This window comes from Aspergillus ruber (assembly GCF_000600275.1).
Source record: "Aspergillus ruber CBS 135680 unplaced genomic scaffold scaffold00011, whole genome shotgun sequence".
Lineage (NCBI taxonomy): Eukaryota > Fungi > Ascomycota > Eurotiomycetes > Eurotiales > Aspergillaceae > Aspergillus > Aspergillus ruber.
The window spans coordinates 127,444-144,143 of NW_024467307.1; the positions used below are offsets into that span (position 1 = coordinate 127,444).

The 16,700-nt window shown below is 46.1% G+C and overlaps 7 protein-coding genes across 7 annotated transcripts, besides 2 other annotated features; 4 read left to right on the top strand and 3 right to left on the bottom strand.

The window, feature by feature from the left end:
• Positions 1-92: 92 nt before the first annotated feature.
• Positions 93-829, bottom strand: EURHEDRAFT_411843 (cupin domain-containing protein). Its single transcript, XM_040781744.1, has 2 exons — positions 711-829; positions 93-651 (listed from the first exon to the last, which is right to left on the bottom strand). Exon 2 carries the CDS (start codon positions 640-642, stop codon positions 247-249), a length of 396 nt encoding a protein of 131 aa, XP_040639251.1. The 5' UTR covers positions 643-651; positions 711-829; the 3' UTR covers positions 93-246.
• A 265-nt stretch (positions 830-1,094) lies between these two features.
• Positions 1,095-1,423: a sequence feature (Protein overlapping with rRNA (EURHEDRAFT_46283, EYE95564.1) was converted to a misc_feature.).
• A 90-nt stretch (positions 1,424-1,513) lies between these two features.
• Positions 1,514-1,787: a sequence feature (Protein overlapping with rRNA (EURHEDRAFT_46283, EYE95564.1) was converted to a misc_feature.).
• On the top strand, positions 1,540-2,470 carry EURHEDRAFT_411844 (uncharacterized protein). Its single transcript, XM_040781745.1, has 2 exons — positions 1,540-1,914; positions 1,972-2,470. The coding sequence occupies exon 2, from the start codon at positions 2,010-2,012 to the stop codon at positions 2,277-2,279; it is 270 nt and encodes an 89-aa protein (XP_040639253.1). The 5' UTR covers positions 1,540-1,914; positions 1,972-2,009; the 3' UTR covers positions 2,280-2,470.
• Positions 2,471-3,734: 1,264 nt separating this feature from the next.
• Positions 3,735-4,122, top strand: EURHEDRAFT_454861 (uncharacterized protein; the record flags this gene model as incomplete). The annotated part of the gene is made up of 3 exons (XM_040784232.1): positions 3,735-3,869; positions 3,896-4,033; positions 4,054-4,122. The coding sequence occupies 3 exons, from the start codon at positions 3,735-3,737 to the stop codon at positions 4,120-4,122; spliced, it is 342 nt and encodes a 113-aa protein (XP_040639254.1).
• A 1,311-nt stretch (positions 4,123-5,433) lies between these two features.
• On the top strand, positions 5,434-8,035 carry EURHEDRAFT_477710 (tyrosinase). Its single transcript, XM_040785440.1, has 8 exons — positions 5,434-5,708; positions 5,768-5,886; positions 5,943-6,266; positions 6,316-6,618; positions 6,670-6,761; positions 6,813-7,172; positions 7,226-7,526; positions 7,594-8,035. The coding sequence occupies exons 1-8, from the start codon at positions 5,510-5,512 to the stop codon at positions 7,762-7,764; spliced, it is 1,869 nt and encodes a 622-aa protein (XP_040639255.1). The 5' UTR covers positions 5,434-5,509; the 3' UTR covers positions 7,765-8,035.
• Positions 8,036-9,008: 973 nt separating this feature from the next.
• On the bottom strand, positions 9,009-10,222 carry EURHEDRAFT_385990 (syntaxin-5 family protein; the record flags this gene model as incomplete). Its single annotated transcript, XM_040779665.1, has 4 exons — positions 9,841-10,222; positions 9,612-9,793; positions 9,429-9,565; positions 9,009-9,375 (listed from the first exon to the last, which is right to left on the bottom strand). Exons 1-4 carry the CDS (start codon positions 9,866-9,868, stop codon positions 9,009-9,011), a joined length of 714 nt encoding a protein of 237 aa, XP_040639256.1. The 5' UTR covers positions 9,869-10,222.
• Positions 10,223-12,185: 1,963 nt separating this feature from the next.
• On the bottom strand, positions 12,186-13,301 carry EURHEDRAFT_499291 (NAD(P)-binding protein; the record flags this gene model as incomplete). Its single annotated transcript, XM_040785725.1, has 1 exon — positions 12,186-13,301. The coding sequence occupies one exon, from the start codon at positions 13,299-13,301 to the stop codon at positions 12,186-12,188; it is 1,116 nt and encodes a 371-aa protein (XP_040639257.1).
• Positions 13,302-14,123: 822 nt separating this feature from the next.
• Positions 14,124-15,173, top strand: EURHEDRAFT_454697 (proline racemase family protein; the record flags this gene model as incomplete). The annotated part of the gene is made up of 1 exon (XM_040784218.1): positions 14,124-15,173. The coding sequence occupies one exon, from the start codon at positions 14,124-14,126 to the stop codon at positions 15,171-15,173; it is 1,050 nt and encodes a 349-aa protein (XP_040639258.1).
• Positions 15,174-16,700: the final 1,527 nt, after the last annotated feature.

The window sequence follows — 16,700 nt, forward strand, 5'->3', positions numbered from 1 at the left end:
GCCGTAGATACCTTTGAGCGAATGGATGCTTTGGTGTGTTATTATAAAACAAATAAAGCAAAAACTAGGTGACGTTCAGTGAAGTGAGGGGTATGAGTGTAGTTTATAGAATGCATTTGAATGGAAAAGAAGATCGACCAGTAGCAAAATACTTTATTTTGTGCTGTTCTAAGACTCCGTGATGATTATAGGCCCGGGGTTGAGGTGAAGATCAAGTTATATTCCATGCTGAATCACTCTGTACCCTTACTCCTTCCTCGCATACTCTTCATCCGAAACAACATCATGCCAAACCGTCTTCCCATGCCCAATGACGAAATGCGTCATGGTACTATCATCATCCGCGCCATGCCAATGCGTAGTACCCGCAGGAGCCCAAACAACATCCCCCGTCCTCAACCTCTGAGGAGCACCGCCCTTGTCACAAACCCAGCCATTCCCGGAAATCACTCTGATAAATTGACCATCTGGATGCGTGTGCCAGTGTGTGCGTGCGCAGGGGGTGAAAGTGACATTGGCGATTGAGGTTTGTTGATCGGAGTGGAGGGCATCAAAGTAGACCTTGCCGGTGAAGCAGTCTGTGGGTTGCAGGCATTTACCGTCAGGGTTGAAGCCAGCTGGGATGATGATTGATTGTGACATTGTGTTTCTGTTATGAAATAATTGTTAGATTGAGGAACTATGCAATAAGCTATGAAGATGTAAGTACCTTGGGGAAATTTGGTAGTGAAATGCTTAGTTTTTCCGGAATTTTTGTTTTTGGGAGGTCAATGAAGAATGTTCAGTCTTTTATTTGTGGGCAATATCTAACGCTATATGCATTGACGAGATGAGGGGTAGCTGAGCATATGCATAGCAGGTCCACTAATAAAGTCTTTCTCGTAACAGGCACCGAAGATCAACCGACCACAGAAGTCAGGGCAGATTACTGTCTGCATATCAACTTTACTGGATATACCACCCCTGACTAAAGTATAGTACATACGACCATAGGGTGTGGAGAACAGGGCTTCCCGTCCGCTCAGCCGTACTTAAGCCACACGCCGGCCGGTTAGTAGTTGGGTGGGTGACCACCAGCGAATCCCGGCTGTTGTATGTTTTTTAATTTTTTAATAAAAATTATTTTCTCCTTGAGTAAGGACATAAGAGCGCTTATACTTATTGTGTCTCGTACAACTCTCCGTCACCGGCTCGCTGGACATACAAATAGAAGAGGAATCGCTGCTAAAATGGGTACTTTCAATGGATTCTCGTGGAGCAGCCCCCCGGCCCGCTACTGTATGAGAAATGGCCAATCTTCTACTTATGTTGCGTGGAACTACCCGGTTCAAACGATCAGCGAGAATTGGGTCTTTAACTATGTGAAAAGACATTCAGAACTCTCAACCCGATCCTCAAGGCGCTATAGTTATGAGCGTGCAAAGTACGAAGACCCAAAAAGTATTCATGAGTGGTTTGATTGTGTGCAACATATGATGCTTCAATATGGCATTGACCCTGACGATATCCACAGCTTTGATGAGACTGGTTTTGCAATGAGTTTAACTGTTACTGCAAAGGTAGTAACAAGGTCTCAATACTATGGTCGGCGATCAGTGTTACAGCTTGGAAATCGTGAATGGGCTACTGCGATTGAGGCAATAAGTGCATCAGGATGGGCCTTGCCTCCATGTATTATTCTCAAAGGCAAGGTCTTTATCCAGTCTTGGTCTGACAACCTCCCGGACAATTGGCGCATTGAAATCAGTCCAAATGGATGGACTTCTGATGAAATCGGGATTCGGTGACTCCAAAAGATCTTTATTCCATCGACAATTACTCGTATGAAAGGAAAATATCGACATCTAATCCTCGATGGCCATTTAACACCAAAATTCGACGAAATTTGCAGTCAAAACGATATCATCCCAATCTGTATGCCCGCACATTCATCACATCTTTTATAGTCACTTGATAACACTTGTTTTGCAGTGTTAAAGCGATGGTATGGCCAGATGGTTGAATCAAGAATGTGGCTCGGTATAAATCATATCGGTAAATTAGACATTCTTGAGGCCTACCCACACGCACGAATCGAAGTATTCAAAACTGAGACTATTAAGAATAGCTTCGCGGCAGCTGGTTTAGTGCCATACAACTGTGAACGAGTGATTCAAAGCTCAATATTCAGCTTCGTATGCCAACACCCCCCTGAAGCCGGGGTAGCGATTGGGCGCCTAAAGCGCCTTCGAATTTCGTCCAATTACAAAAGCAAGCATCCTCAATTAAGGCTTTATTAAGGCAGCATTCAAAGAGCTTACCGAGTCCACTTAATTCTGCGATAAATCAGGTTCTTAAAGCTTGTCAAATAACAATGCAATCGGCTGCTTTTCTTGAGAAAGAAGTAAGTGAATTAGCACTGCAAATGAAAGACAGAAGCAAAAGTGTACTTGGTCTAGAGACAAATACTTCATGAAGATGGTCTCAGCCCCAGAGGCTCACGAGCTATTTGTGCAGCCTGAAGCAGCAATTGAAGCAGCAGCACCCCCCCAAGCCAAGAAGGCCTTCACCACCTTTACAGCCGCGTATGAGAGCTTTACCAAAGTGTGGAGCCCGTGGAAATGAAGGTCATAAGAGAAATGCATGCCCAGCCAGACCTAATTAGGTAGTATTCTTAATTTAGTGGCGTTTTGGTTGAAATAAATGCATTTAGATACTATAGATGGGGCGGAGGGTGGCCACTCGCTTGTGGATTACATTAACTAACCTTTTGAAGGGTAAAGTCGCCTTGAACTGGTGGTCCTGGCAACTGAGGATTGGGCCGATGTGGCGGGCGAGGCCAATGTAGATGATAACATTCTGGGCGCGCGTGTAGTTGTCGACAGGGATGTTGCGCAGAAGGGTGAAGCCGTAGCCGGAGTGCATGTTTTGAAATACGCGGCGGAGAATGTGGTTGAGGGCTGGGAGGGGGGTTGTTGTTGCATCTAGTCTTGAGAGGGTAGGTCCAGGGCTTTGATTGTCAAGGTCACGGCTTCATTAAAAAATAAAGGTAAGAAAACTGCCTACCTTGAAAGTACTTCACAGCGGCATCAATCTTGGTCAATTACGCCTCATATAACAACAGCACACACTCTGTTCCGTCATTACTTTCGTGCTCCTCGAGCGAGAAACTCTCCCTATCCCAATCCATCTTCGACTCCAGTTGCACGGGGAAGCCAACCGAAGACTATCCTGGACGTGCTCATTCCGCAAGCGATGAGCTTTACGCGCCGCAGATTCCTCACGATTGGGATAGTATGGTAGATGTGCGCAGTCCATTTTCTTTGTTATTGTTAAGGGCCAAGCCCGCAGCACCAATGATTAGCTTAAACACAAGAGATTCTGTTGAAGAAAAAAGAACGAATGTCCGATCGGACAGTTCCATATGGTTTAAGGGATTAGGCATAAGGCAACCCGCCTGTCAGGTTAGTTATGGGCAAACCCAACTCTCCCTAAAACTCGCTGGGTATCACCCAATTCGCCCAAGTCATCCATCAAGAGGGTGGTCACTACCCCTTTATGGTAATAGCCTGATTTCTAATTACTATACGGAGTACGCAGGTCTGGTCGATATAGGTGGACTTGGTAGTACGGACTCCATAAAAAAGCCACCGGACTACCGCTTTCCCTCGGCAGATTCCACCGAATTTTATCGAGTTATTATCATATACGGCGTCTACCTACCTGCCTGTCTGCCTGTCTACCTATCGACCGATATGCCTACCACTCCGCCGCCGCCTGCTCCCCGACCGAAATCGAGCCGTGATCAGCGATTGCAAGTCCTTACCCTCCGCGACGCTGGCTTCTCCTATAAGGCTATATCCGATCAACTAGGCCTCTCCTACTGCCAGGTTCAAATACTTGCCAGAATCAACAGGCTACCCCAAGAAAGCCTAAGGGCCAACCACCCAAGCTCTCTGACGAGGATATGGATAAGGTTATTGCTTGGATATCTGCATCTAAGGATGACTGCCGCAAGCCTTATAGCAAGGTGATTGAAGAGCTAAGGCTCGAAGTGTCACCCTTGACTTTAAGCCTTTCGCTCAAAAAAGGGGTCATTCTAGATATGAAGCTCTCCAAAAGCCACCAACGTCTCAAGAGTAGTACACTGGACACATATCGGAGGACCTCGGAAACGAGTTCTGAATCCCACCAAGAAATCTGAAGAAGTTCTTTTCAGAGTTATTCTCAGAAGTATAGGATGTTGCCATGCATCGATATCCACTCGTCGGTCATTCAGAAGACATGGTGAGCCCGGCCCGTGGGTCAGATCAAAGGTTTCATGGTCCACAAAACCCAATTGGGTCTGAATGGTGCCCAAATGCTCCACCGGGTGGACCCCCTATATATCGTCCATTTACCATGTCTACAGCGTATGTACTCTGGCAAATCTCGATGGACGTAGTATGTAAGTCTTAAACCAGCTGTCAGTTCATGACATGGCATTTGAATGTGACCTTTCAAAATGGGAATCGGCCGCATTCCATTCAGTATGTTATTCGGATCTTTCGATTGTGATGACAGACGATCGCAGCTTTACCCCGGAGAACTAACACCATAGACCTTCGCCAGCATCAGCGCTGAATTTTTCTGTTCTTGATCTATGTTTGTTTGTGGTCCGGCTCGATTTCATACTCACAAAGGGAAGTTAATCAGAATCTAGCCCGCTAACACACAGAGAAGAATCCATGTCAATCTGTACATCGCTGACATGGCAATGCATACACTTGGGATCACGGACCCATGATCCATGATCAACATGGGCTGAAAGTGGGATGCAGCTGTTGTCTCCAGAGGGCAAGACAAAGGCCCCAGTAGAATCGTAGAGGTAGATATCTATATTCTGGGTTTGGGGCTAGCAAGGAGCTAAACACACTTACAGCCAACTCCATTTAATGATAATGATTAGAACAAGCTTGGTCCATGTACCTCAAGGTAGGAGACTGTGCTGTATTCATTCGCAGTTGTCAATATACTCGGAGTGTGCTGTAATTCCACGGCTGCGGCTTTATGCATGCACATAGATGTATGGGTGCATGCCACTCAAGCAACAACTAATAGAAGCAGCAGAAGGTGCGTCTATGATTACCCTTGAAGTTGTATTGCATTATCGCGTTGATCTCATCACGGTGGTGGCGTGACTGTCTGCATTAGGGCAACCTGCGAGCCTGCAAGTTGCTCTTGGCCGCATGAAGCCGTCAGCCAACAGAAAATCCAAGAACGGTTCAGACATGAGTGGCGCTTGCATCTCAACCTAATAGGGGAGCTGTGCTGTGGGGTATCATTATTCTCCTACGGGGGGTTTTCAATGTAACGGTATGTGGAAAGGATCCATCCGTCGTTCTAAACGGAGAGGCGAAGTGATTATAAAGGGGGAAGAGCCTGTCTCTGCTTGAGTTGAGTTCGATTACATTGATTCGTCTCAACTTCTCTCTCTTGCTTCTGCTATCCAATCTGCAACGGCGAAGAACTGAGTTCCTCTCTACCCACCATGTCCCAGACATTCTACCCCATCATCGGTATCCCGGTTCCAGCGGGGGAAGAACCTCCCCCAAGACGGGATATTTCCAGCTGGTCGACGTCCGAAGACCATAACGACCAAATCCAAGTGTCTCTTTTTATTCGGGCCCTGCACAAAATGCAGGAAAGGAACCCAGTGGATAACCCGCTGTCTTACTATCAGCTTGCCGGTAGGCTATACCATGTCTTTTTGTGTACAATCAAAGGATGCTAAAATAAATTTCGACAGGAGTCCATGGATACCCAAAGGCTCCATGGGATAATGCCAATGTCTTAGGTGGGTTCTACTGCACGCATGGTGTATTCACTTTTCCCACTTGGCATCGCCCATACATGTTGTTGTATGAGGTACAGTGTAATCTCTTAGATATATTATAATGCCTTCTACTAACGGTATATTATAGCAAGTGCTTCATAGTATCATGGTCAGTGAACTCGTACCCGGTATTCCTGATGAGGCCACAAAAAAGGAATGGACGAGTGCAGCGCAGCGATGGCGTCTACCCTTCTGGGATTGGGCTATCCGTCAGTCTGGCACTGGCGAATACGGAGTTCCGCAAATCGTGCAGCTTGAGCAGGTCAAGGTTCTTAAACTTGGGAGCAAAGACAAAGAATCCGTTAATAACCCCCTTTACAAATTCACGAACAAAATAGACGGTCAAGAGGTCTCAATGGATGATCCAAAAATGGGGGCCCAACGTCTTCGGTATACAGATACAGACGACAAGGTGAGTAACATAAGCCCTTTAGTGAAAACAGATACTGAACGTGTGCCAGTACGCGTCCTATTTCAACAAATGCATTGGCACAAGCCGCTATGCAGACCCCGATCAAGAATCTTGGGTGCATGGCTCCGTGGATAATGCCAAAGTGAGGACCGCTATCGAACACCCTGAAGGTGGAAATTGGGAATCTGGAGTGTCGATTGCGGAAAACGTCTATCGGATACTCAGCGATGACTATTTTCAGTCTTACGAGACATTCTCATCCACGTACTTCAGTGATGAAGCGAAAAAGGAAGGGAAAGTTCTTAAACCTATGGAATACCTTTCATTGGAGATGATACACAACAAAATCCATGTATGTCCTCCCTGCGTTAGTGAATTGGGTTGACCAAACTAACACAACCAGAACTGGACCGGAGGGGCGCAATCTTCTGCACTGGGCCATATGTCAGACGTCCCCGTCGCAGCATTTGACCCTATTTTCTGGTTGCACCATTGGTAGGCCTGCCGCATATTCTAAACTTTGTGAATCTGCTGACAAAGGGACAGCAACGTCGACCGACTCTTCGCAATCTGGCAATATCTGAACCCCGATAAGTGGTTTGATATTCCTCGTCCTGTTCCAGATCCAAACACAGTTCCAAAACCTACGGATGCACTACCACCTTTCCATATAAACAAGGAAGGCAAATATTATTCCTCAAACGACGCTAGGTACTGCGAGCGACTCGGATATACTTATCCTGAGTTACTCAAGCTCAATGTCCCTCATTTGAAGGCCAACTTGAAGAACAAATATGGTAAACACCTAATGGCGATCAAGAAGCCTGTTGGCGACGAGAACTATCTACTCCCTGGGGTTGGCGACGATACTTTTCCAGATTACGTGATCAACGTTGAATATGATCGGTACGTTTAGACTAAATGAAGCCATCTATCTGTAATTGACCAAAGAATTACAGGTTTGCATTGGGCGGAAATCCATATACCGTCGAATTTTACTTGGTGACACATAACAAACAGAGCCAAAAATCTGAGCATCACACCCTTGGCTCCTTCTATAACTTCACTGCGCCTGTGGTATCTGACTGTGAGAACTGTAAGGTGCAGAAGAACAGCGGCGTGAAGGCAAAGGCACAAGTGCCGATTACTCTTCCTCTGCAAGGGTTAGTCAGGCGTTCATACTTGGATGATATAGTTAGCATTGAAAAGTCTCGTGTTGAGAAGCTGCTAAAGCATCAGCTTGTTTATTCTGTGACGAAGGTATGATCAGCGCTTACCATCCTTTGATACTTTGCTGGACCTTTGCCATTAACGATATATCTTGTAGATGTCTGGTGAACAGATCCCTCTGGAGGATGTTCCAGGGCTTCTGGTGACTGTCCATGCTGGCGATGCTACATACCCGACGGATGATTCGCTTCACGTCTTCAAGCCTCATACCTACACTCCCCTTTGGGGAGCTACTAAAGACAAGCCTCGTGGTGCCGCGCCGAGTTGAGAGTACTTTGTTTGAATTCATTTTCTGATTCCATCTCGGTGTTCGATATGGATCGCGTTGGACTTAATGGATCAATAATTTCTTCGGTCAGTCAGTGCTGTGGCAAGTTTCAGCACACCATTTGACACCTTGTGAACGAATTCGAAAGCATTTGAACTTACGGAGATAATTGCGACCAACTGGAAAAAAAAAAAAAATCATATTAGTTTAGTTTGATTGGTGAAAATTATGACCCTAAAATCCATTATATTTGACTCCATACTTCATGCATGACCAGGTTCTCCATACATGACTCGCTTGACTTCATCTTTCAGCTAATACTAGTTCTAAGCACCACATAAAGACGCAAGTCTCGCTTAGAGTACTGTGCACAAAGCCCAGACAAAACAGGGTAGGACAGGGTAGGTGAGGGAGAAATCAAAGAAAAGATTCCTCTGATTCTAAGAGTTAAGAGCATATGCCAAGCTAAAAAAAGTATCTACTTAATCCCCATCACCTCTAGACAACCCCCATGATGAATCTCTAACTTTCTATAAACTGTAGCAAATTGACGATCAGATATGGTCTGACTGTGCTCATAGTGGTTGTCTAAGTAAGTATGGCTGAGCGGTGATCCTATGTACTAGATTTTTGTATTAACACGGATAAGAGAAACAAGAAAATAGATAGCTATCAGTGTAATGCAAGTAGTAAGAAAGGGGTTGATAGCATGACAATGGTTGGTGTGGAGGGCACTTAGTTTAAGGCTGTGAGGAGGGAGATAGAGGAGTGATATTCCGCATGGCTGTTATGAAGGGGAGGTGCGTTTATGATTAACTTTGTTGGGTGATATGCCCAGCATAGGTTGGCTGGATGATAAGGAGAATAATGAAGGTATTATGTTTTGGCTATCTCCAGGATCTGTACTCGAATGGATGAAAAGGCTGATTGAAACCGACCACAAAACAAAGAAAAAGGAAGCCATGACAGTATGAACGACGTCAAAAGTATCAACATGTCAATTAAAGATACTAAAATGTTGGAGTACGAGGCCTGCATAGTAATCCATCGAAAGAAAGCGGAAAGAGAAAAGAAATAGACGCAAGGTCGCAAGCCCAAAATGAGAATGGCAAGAATAACAATACAACACGTATGAAAAAAGGGAACGAATGTTGTTATCCAGATACCAACACCCAGAGAAGGAAGAAGATCTAGTGTTGTGTTAGTGCGCATGCAGCAAGATGGGAGGTAAAAGCGACTTACCATCAGAACACCACAATCAACCACCGTTTACTAGACACACTATTCCAGTACTTCATCAATTCACGTTGTGCCCCTTGGACATTGTCCACGACATCCTCAGTGTTTGCGTCGATCCGTTGGATCATTTCCGACTGCTCGCTGACCACCTGAGCCAGCTGGCCAAGAATACCTCCCAATTCACCAATTGTCCGTTCGATGGCGTTGATTGCTTCGCCACGGGCTTGGATATACGAATTACCCGTCTGCGCTTCTTCTATGACAAGTAGTTGTTGGTCAGACTGCATGGACGGGCCGCTGAGAGGTGATAGGTTCGAGGGTTCCAGACTCAGAACTTCCTGGCCACCTTGGAATCCTGGTTGCGGCGTACGTCTTCCGGATGTGTTATATAATGGGAATCGGACCGGCCAGGGTCGAGGGCGGACTGGGACTTGGAGGAAACTGAGGAGACGAAGTTCTCTGTTCTCGAACGCGACGCTTGGATGTTCTTGGTTCGCACTTCCAGCACTTCTTTGAAATTGGCTCCGACATCTGCTAATTTTCCTCGAAGCATGACAACCACCTGAATGTGTTAGCACCGTTCACAGGTTCTGTCAACAAAAATCCACATTATCATTATGTTCTTCCTCTTGGTTGGCCTTCGAGCGGCCAGTCTTCGGATGTTGCGATAGAGTAAGCGCTTGCAATCCGGCAATTTGTTGATTCAACGATGCAAGATCTTGTTTGATAACATAAGTCAATTCGGAGATCTCGACGGGCCTGTCACCGAAAAGCGTCTTCCGTTTGGCCACTGCATCCGTCAGCCACTCCTCCCCTCACCAAACATAGAAAACCCACGTTCAGCTAGTCTCTGCAACTTGGCCATCGTGGCAGTGATTCCCCGCCCAATCCCCGCCGCTCTCCTCGCAAACTCCGTCCTTCTTCTGCCATCTTGCACTCCCTTGCCGAACCCATTCGCCTGTTTCCTTTATGCATCCAAGAGCAGGAGTATCCAAGTGATGTCCTGAAGTATTCTGCAGAAAACGACCCTTAGCCAAGTCATCAGGATAACTAATAATGTAAGGGTGGCTAGTCAAAGGTAAGTTACATGCCTATCATTCCTTGGTATTGCATTCCCTACATGCAAATCGGGTGGAACTAGACTGCGGCATACCCGCGGTTATGGTTACCAAGTTGTGGTTATTGAAATGATAACCGCAACCACAACCACGCCTTTGCGATCTATCCATGGATACCCACGGATGACCACAAAGTAATCGCACTAGCATAACTCTCGCTAATTTAACCGATTCTAGCCTATCATGTGACACTTATGCAGCTGACAAAGCTTCTTTTTCACCTAGTAATACGCATGTAATGGCATGTAACGCATTTTCCGGTTGTTCCAGTAGTAGTGTCACGGAGTACGGGCATCCACCAACAACGCAAGATGTTTATATACATTGGCCTGTTTGAATATAGGGCAGGAACCCCCTTTGCACACTAGATATTGCAGCGCTGGCAGGCCCAGCTTCTTTCTTTCCTTCTCCATGTTTGTATTTCGATAGAAAGTCTACCAATAAATTTATATTGTTCGAGGCCGTCACAGGGAAGCCGGCAAATGGATGAGGTCCTGCGCTCTAAGTCAGGAACAAGGGACTTCCATGAATAGCTGTAGAGGTCTCACTTTTATAGCACAATATGCCGCGCACGTTAACCCTCGGTTCCCTCCAACCCCCCCCAAAAAAGAAATCGTCTCCCCTCTTCCTTTTATCTCTTCTCTCTTCTCCACGGAATATGTACTCCCGCTTTGCGGCCCTCGAATTTTGGGCAAGCTCCCGCGGGGAGCCTTCGCCAACATGTATGATAGAATTAGCTTAGCTACCAGATAGGCAGTTTCGCTCTGCCCGTCATATGTTCCGTTTCGGGACTGAAAAGGAGCGGGTAGCTCAGAATCGGAGAATCGGGAAGTCGATAATCCGGACTGCACGAGGCTATATGATAGAGTCTTATCCAGAAGAGTATGATATTGAGATCTATAGACACCTTGACAATAGAATGAGTGCTTAACCCTCTAAAACGCATGGCTATGGTGTCCCTATTTAAGTACAAGGATTCTTCTGTTTTCGGAAACCAGGCCGCTTTCGGTACTCGGACCGACTATTAACCCAATGTTATTTTCATCACTCCCCTTCGTACAATCGCTGCATGTACAAACCAATCAAATAACAATCTGGTGGTCTGATAAGCAGTGGTTGGACGCATACTTCCACTTCCATTTGTATTGAAACTTTCTCCGAATTCTCCCCTTTAAACCATGCCCATCTTTCAACAAATTGTTCCTGGGCGTCGCGATGGCTCGCCTTTGTTAGAGCACCAGCAATCATCTGATCTGTAGGCAGATGCTCGAGGCGGGCTTCACCATTTCCTATATAATCCCGTATGGCAAGGTAGCGCACTGCGATATGCTTGGTCTTCGGGTGGTTAATCGGATTGTCAGCTAGATTGATAGCTCCCCAATTGTCTTCATATATGGTAGTGGGTGTGCTGCTATAAATGGATGACTTCCCTATCGCGTATAGGAAGTGGCGTGTCCAAATCACTTGTTTAGCAGCTTCTGAAACAGCCATATACTCAGCTTCAGTCGTACTCTGCGCAGTAACTGACTATTTCCGGCTTGCCCTGGTAATCGGTGCCCCATCAATCATCAATATGAAGCTTGTGGTTGACCGGCTCTTTGCTGAATTAGCATATGCAGAATCTGCATACACAGTCAATCCTCTTCTCCCCTTTGCATTGAACGTCAATCCATAAGCCATAGTTGCTTTGATATATCGAAGTATATTTTTGGCGGCTTTAAGATGGATTCGGCGCGGTTCAGCAAGATATTGAGACATGTGATTGACCGCAAAGGCGATATCAGGCCTGGTAGCAACTACCTTGAATATCAATCGTCCAATCAAGCTCTGAAATAACTTGTGCTCGCTCCGTCCCAATTGTGGTGTATCCTCCGAATTCAACTTCACACTAGGGCTGATTGATACCACCCCTTCTATAGTCTTTCTAATCATTTTCTTGCCCACCACCTCAAGATATATGTCAGAATGTTCTGGCGTTGCCTCAAAATATGTGCATTTTATCATTCCATAATAATTATCACATATAAAGTTATCAAAGTACTAATCTGGATCAATTGAATGAGCCTATAGGTGCTGTTGGCGCTGCTTGTTCTTGGCTAGCTCAAGGATAGCATTGCTGACTGTCAGATCCGTAAGGCTAACACCGATACTCTTATATGCAACGAAGCCCTCTGAAATGAACTTGATTGCCTTATCAATCTGGTCCTGTTTTGATATTTCCTTGCATTTCTTCAACGCAATGATTTCGCCAAGCTCAACAACATCCTTCGCGGGAATACCACTGTTAACTAATTCGCCACAGTTCTGTAGGGCAAAGTCACGGTCATCAGTAAGTACAACGCCGCGGATTTCTCCAGTGACGGGGTTGTAGCCATCGTTGGCCGAAATGGCATGATGTAGAAGTGCGTGTTCAAGTTCGACCATCTGAGGCTGCCAAGAACCGATAGCCGAGATGAAGGGTTGGCGGCTTCGGCCCTGGGTAAGGTAGCTAGCGGGGAAGAGAGGTATCTGAGAAGGTGTCGTGCAAAATACGGCATCCGTGATTTTCAGAAGAGCTTGAAGATCACGCTGGTAGTTCGTGGCGGTGGTGTCGATGAAGTGGAAGGAAGCATTGGAGTTCCAGCGACTCTGGTTCTCTTTTGTGACAGTCGCAATCAGTTTATTAACATGGTCCTTGATGGGACTAGCATATGTGATGTTTTTAACCTCCGACCCCCGGAGAGCCAAGATGAGCCGGGTATGCCATAGAGCCTGCATGCCACCGCCGAAAACCAAAATGTTGTCCACGTGTTTCCTCCAAGAGAACGGAACCATTGCGTTCATAGAGGTGCGGTAGCCGGTCACCTCTTCAGAGCTTAAAATGGCCGTCGGGTTTCCCTTGCCGTCGGTCAGTACGATAATGCCGTGTAGGGGATCCTTCGTGCCATCGGAAGCCGGTGCGGGCTCCACGGTTATCTTAGCGCCGATGCTCGAATCCGAGGTGAAAGGTCGGAAGAGAGTGTTTTGTCCATTGGCTCGGTTGGCAACACTAGGCATAGGCTGGTATTGACGCTCGCCACCGACCGAAACATCCTCGAATGTTTGTTCGAGAATTTTTCGAAAGACGATTGTTTCTTCCAGAGAAAGATTAATCAACAAGTCGTGGATGGTTGGGTTGTCGAGGACCTGAACATTTGCCATTATGGAGGGGAGTCGGGATTAGGAAACCTGGATGGCGCAGTGGTGTGAAAGAGACTGTCTAGCAGTGAAGGCGTGATTGTGTTGCAGAATGATTTATACAAAGCTGTTGCGGCCATCTACCATATTTAAGAGGCGTGTGAAAAATGCACGAAGGCTCCTGAACTATCAAGAGCTCTAGTGAGAAATTCACCGGCAGCGTTCCCGAAACCCTTAGATAAGAGTCTCGGGAACGCTGCCGTCACCAAGGGAAAGGAGAAGCTAGAGGGCCCCACCCAATCAATTAGAACCTTGTTATATTGGTATGCCATCATTGATATGCGTATTTTGCCGGGCTGCTGAGTTTCAACCATTCGCATGGCCACTTGCCCTAAGTAGAACATCTTTTGGGTATGCATTGCCCACGGTTTTGTTTGTATCTTTTGCGCCTAAGATACAAATTCAATCAATGGTTATTTCGTATAACTCTAAATCGTGATTCTAGCTTGATATCTGTACGCTAAAGGTCATTCTGCTATCCTGCTAACCCAAAGTTGGGGCTCCTCTATAAGGTTCGGACAGCCAACCGACGAAGTGTACTACAAGCCAAAATCATATTGTTTTTCTATAGATTTTCGCGTAATCCCTTTTGCACCATGACCACTTGAAGACCCGACATGCGGGGCACCTCCCAACATAGTCTGTCGCGCGAAAGGGCGGCCCAATATAAATAATAAACAACACCCCCCAGAGCTACAACGTTGACATCCTTGGTTCTATTTTTTGCAAGGAATCCAAATTTCATTCGCCCTTTTCTCCCTTCCCTCAACTTGCTTGCCTTGCAGCATGGTGAGATTCAACCGCCACATTCAAGTAGTGGGCTGCCACTGCGCAGGTGAAAGCTGCGATGTCATTACCGGGGGGGTTATGAATCCGACGGGATGCATGACCATGTACGATAAGCTGGTCCACTTCCGAGACAACGAAGATCAAATTCGTCAGCTTCTCATGCAGGAGCCCCGAGGACGTTCGGCAATGTGTCTAAATCTCGTCCTGCCACCTACCAACAGCAAAGCCGATGCCGGGTTTCTGATTATGGAGAGTGATGAATATCCACCCATGTCCGGGGGCAACACAATCGCCACCACTACTGTTCTCCTGGAGACAGGCATGGTGAAGATGGCCGAGCCTGTGACAAGGTTGACATTGGATACGCCAGCGGGACTAGTAACCGTTGATGCAGACTGCGAGGACGGGAAGGTCAAGGCGGTTGCCTTCAACAATGTCCCCGCGTTTGTGTTCAAGCTGGACTTCCAGATACAGGTCCCTGGGCTCCCAGAGCTTGGAACTATCACCCTTGACATTGCCTGGGGAGGCATGATCTATGCAGTTGTCGACGCAACGAAGCTTGGAATCAAGATCAACCATAGAAATGGCCCTAGGTTGATTCAAATCGCGGAGGCAATCAAGGATGCGCTGAACAGGTCCGATTATATTCCCGTTCATCCAGAAAACCCTAGCATCAAGGGAGTGAGCATCCTCGAGTTCACAGAGCCTATGGACAGGGAGACAATGGAAGCCACAAATACTGTTGTGGTGTCTCCAGGTCGGTTTGATCGATGCCCATGTGGCACCGGCAGCTGTGCAAGAATGGCAATCCTATATGCCCGCGGCCAGCTCGCTGTTGGTGAGCGCTTCACCCACCGAAGTATTATTGGGAGCACTTTCGAATGTTACATCCGTGGCACGACGAATGTGGGAAAATACGACGCCATTGAGCCAACAGTGAAGGGAAGTGCCTGGATCAATTCGTTCAAGCAATATGTTTTGGATCCAACTGATCCTTGGCCTACTGGTTTCCGGGTTGGTGATCAGTGGCTTGTAGCCGAGGAGTAAAATTTCCCTGGTTTTGATTAATAAAACAGAAGCATGGCATGTATAATAAAGAAAACGCAATTTATAGCGATGAAGATATTAATCGCAACATTTGAATGCTTCTATTGAGTATATTGTACAATCTGAGTCGACATTTAAAAAAGACCTGATGTGATAACCTCCATGTTAGCTGTGACCTCTTCAAGGTGAAGTCACACTTCACATGCTCAATTTTATCCCAGTGAGCCCTCTAGTACAGGAGGCTGGCCTGGTACAGTGGCTTTCTCACCTCATGGGCGGTTGCTGACATCAGACTCTTATGACTATGACAGGAGCATCCGGCTCCGGAGCATAGCTAGGGGCACTTGTCAGCACGTTCTCAACGCTCATTCAGATCTAGTTAAATTTGTGGCATTCACTCCCTATAGCAGACTGCTGGTCTCCGGCTCTAAGGACGGTACTACCAGGTTCTGGGATGCTATCATCTTAAAATACCATTCTTTACGGCTGTTCTGGTCATGACGATTAGTTCTGATAGTATTTGGCAATTCGTAAGGTGAAATTAAGAGAAACCTGCCTGTATATTAACGTATTTGACATAATATGTGCTTAATTTCATGTAAATGTGATGAAAAGATATATTGGTAGACCATTAGAGTGAGGCTTTGGCAGCATCCCTCATGTGCTGGTGAGAATACATATTTCCTACTATGCGTAGTATGGACAATAAACTTGATTGAACATTAAGACTACACGTAGTGAATATACGCCCACTATTTTCTCACTACTATGACGTATAACTTTTTATCCCGACGATGCGCATCCATAGAGTATCCTATGCGTTGAACTAGCCATTTGATCACATTGTTGTATCTATAAACCTCATCAGTCTATATGATCTCTTCATTAATTTGGACCCGTCGCGAGGCCTGTAAAAGAAATACTCAAAAATACGGCCGGAAATTGTATATATATTTTATGCAAGCCATGTGGTATTCGATGTTTGCATTGTTTTTAGTCCTATGGGAAATGCCGCGGTCTATGTGTTACTATAGATTGCCGTACTGGCTCTACAGTAACCCCGCACAGCCGTGCTGAATACGCTAGCAAAAATCTCATCCTACATCTGTATGGGGTACATCAAATTGTCTCAACAAATCAAGGCGGAATCCCTGCACTGAGCTGTCACAACCTGGCTTCCCTCATATCGTACCTAGTTCTAGTTAGTTGTATTTCGAGACAGGACACTTACCCTAAGTGTCTTCCAAGCACTCATATGCTCAATGACCATCCAGGTCCTCTGTATATCACGTCGAAGGTATATAGCCCCCTCCAGGCTCCGTAAGATAATCAACAAGTAGAAACGGTAAAGGTAACGAATAGAGAAACAAGGCCAACCGAGCACGTATGCTGGGTTGTTGGTTAAGTGCGGACGAGTCAGAAACTAGAAGGTAACCAATGCTTGATTAACTAGATTGATTGCGAAGAACTAAACTAGGTGCATGAATGAGTGTCCTTATATATCCTTTGCTCTCCTACCATTCCGTA

Coding starts and splice junctions, on each gene's coding strand:
- EURHEDRAFT_411844 (XM_040781745.1), top strand. CDS start 2,010: ATGTGGCTCGGTATAAATCATATCGGTAAATTAGACATTCTTGAGGCC.
- EURHEDRAFT_477710 (XM_040785440.1), top strand. CDS start 5,510: ATGTCCCAGACATTCTACCCCATCATCGGTATCCCGGTTCCAGCGGGG. Junction 5,887..5,942: donor CATACATGTTGTTGTATGAG/GTACAGTGTAAT, acceptor GGTATATTATAG/CAAGTGCTTCATAGTATCAT. Junction 7,527..7,593: donor TTGTTTATTCTGTGACGAAG/GTATGATCAGCG, acceptor TATATCTTGTAG/ATGTCTGGTGAACAGATCCC.
- EURHEDRAFT_411843 (XM_040781744.1), bottom strand. CDS start 642: ATGTCACAATCAATCATCATCCCAGCTGGCTTCAACCCTGACGGTAAA.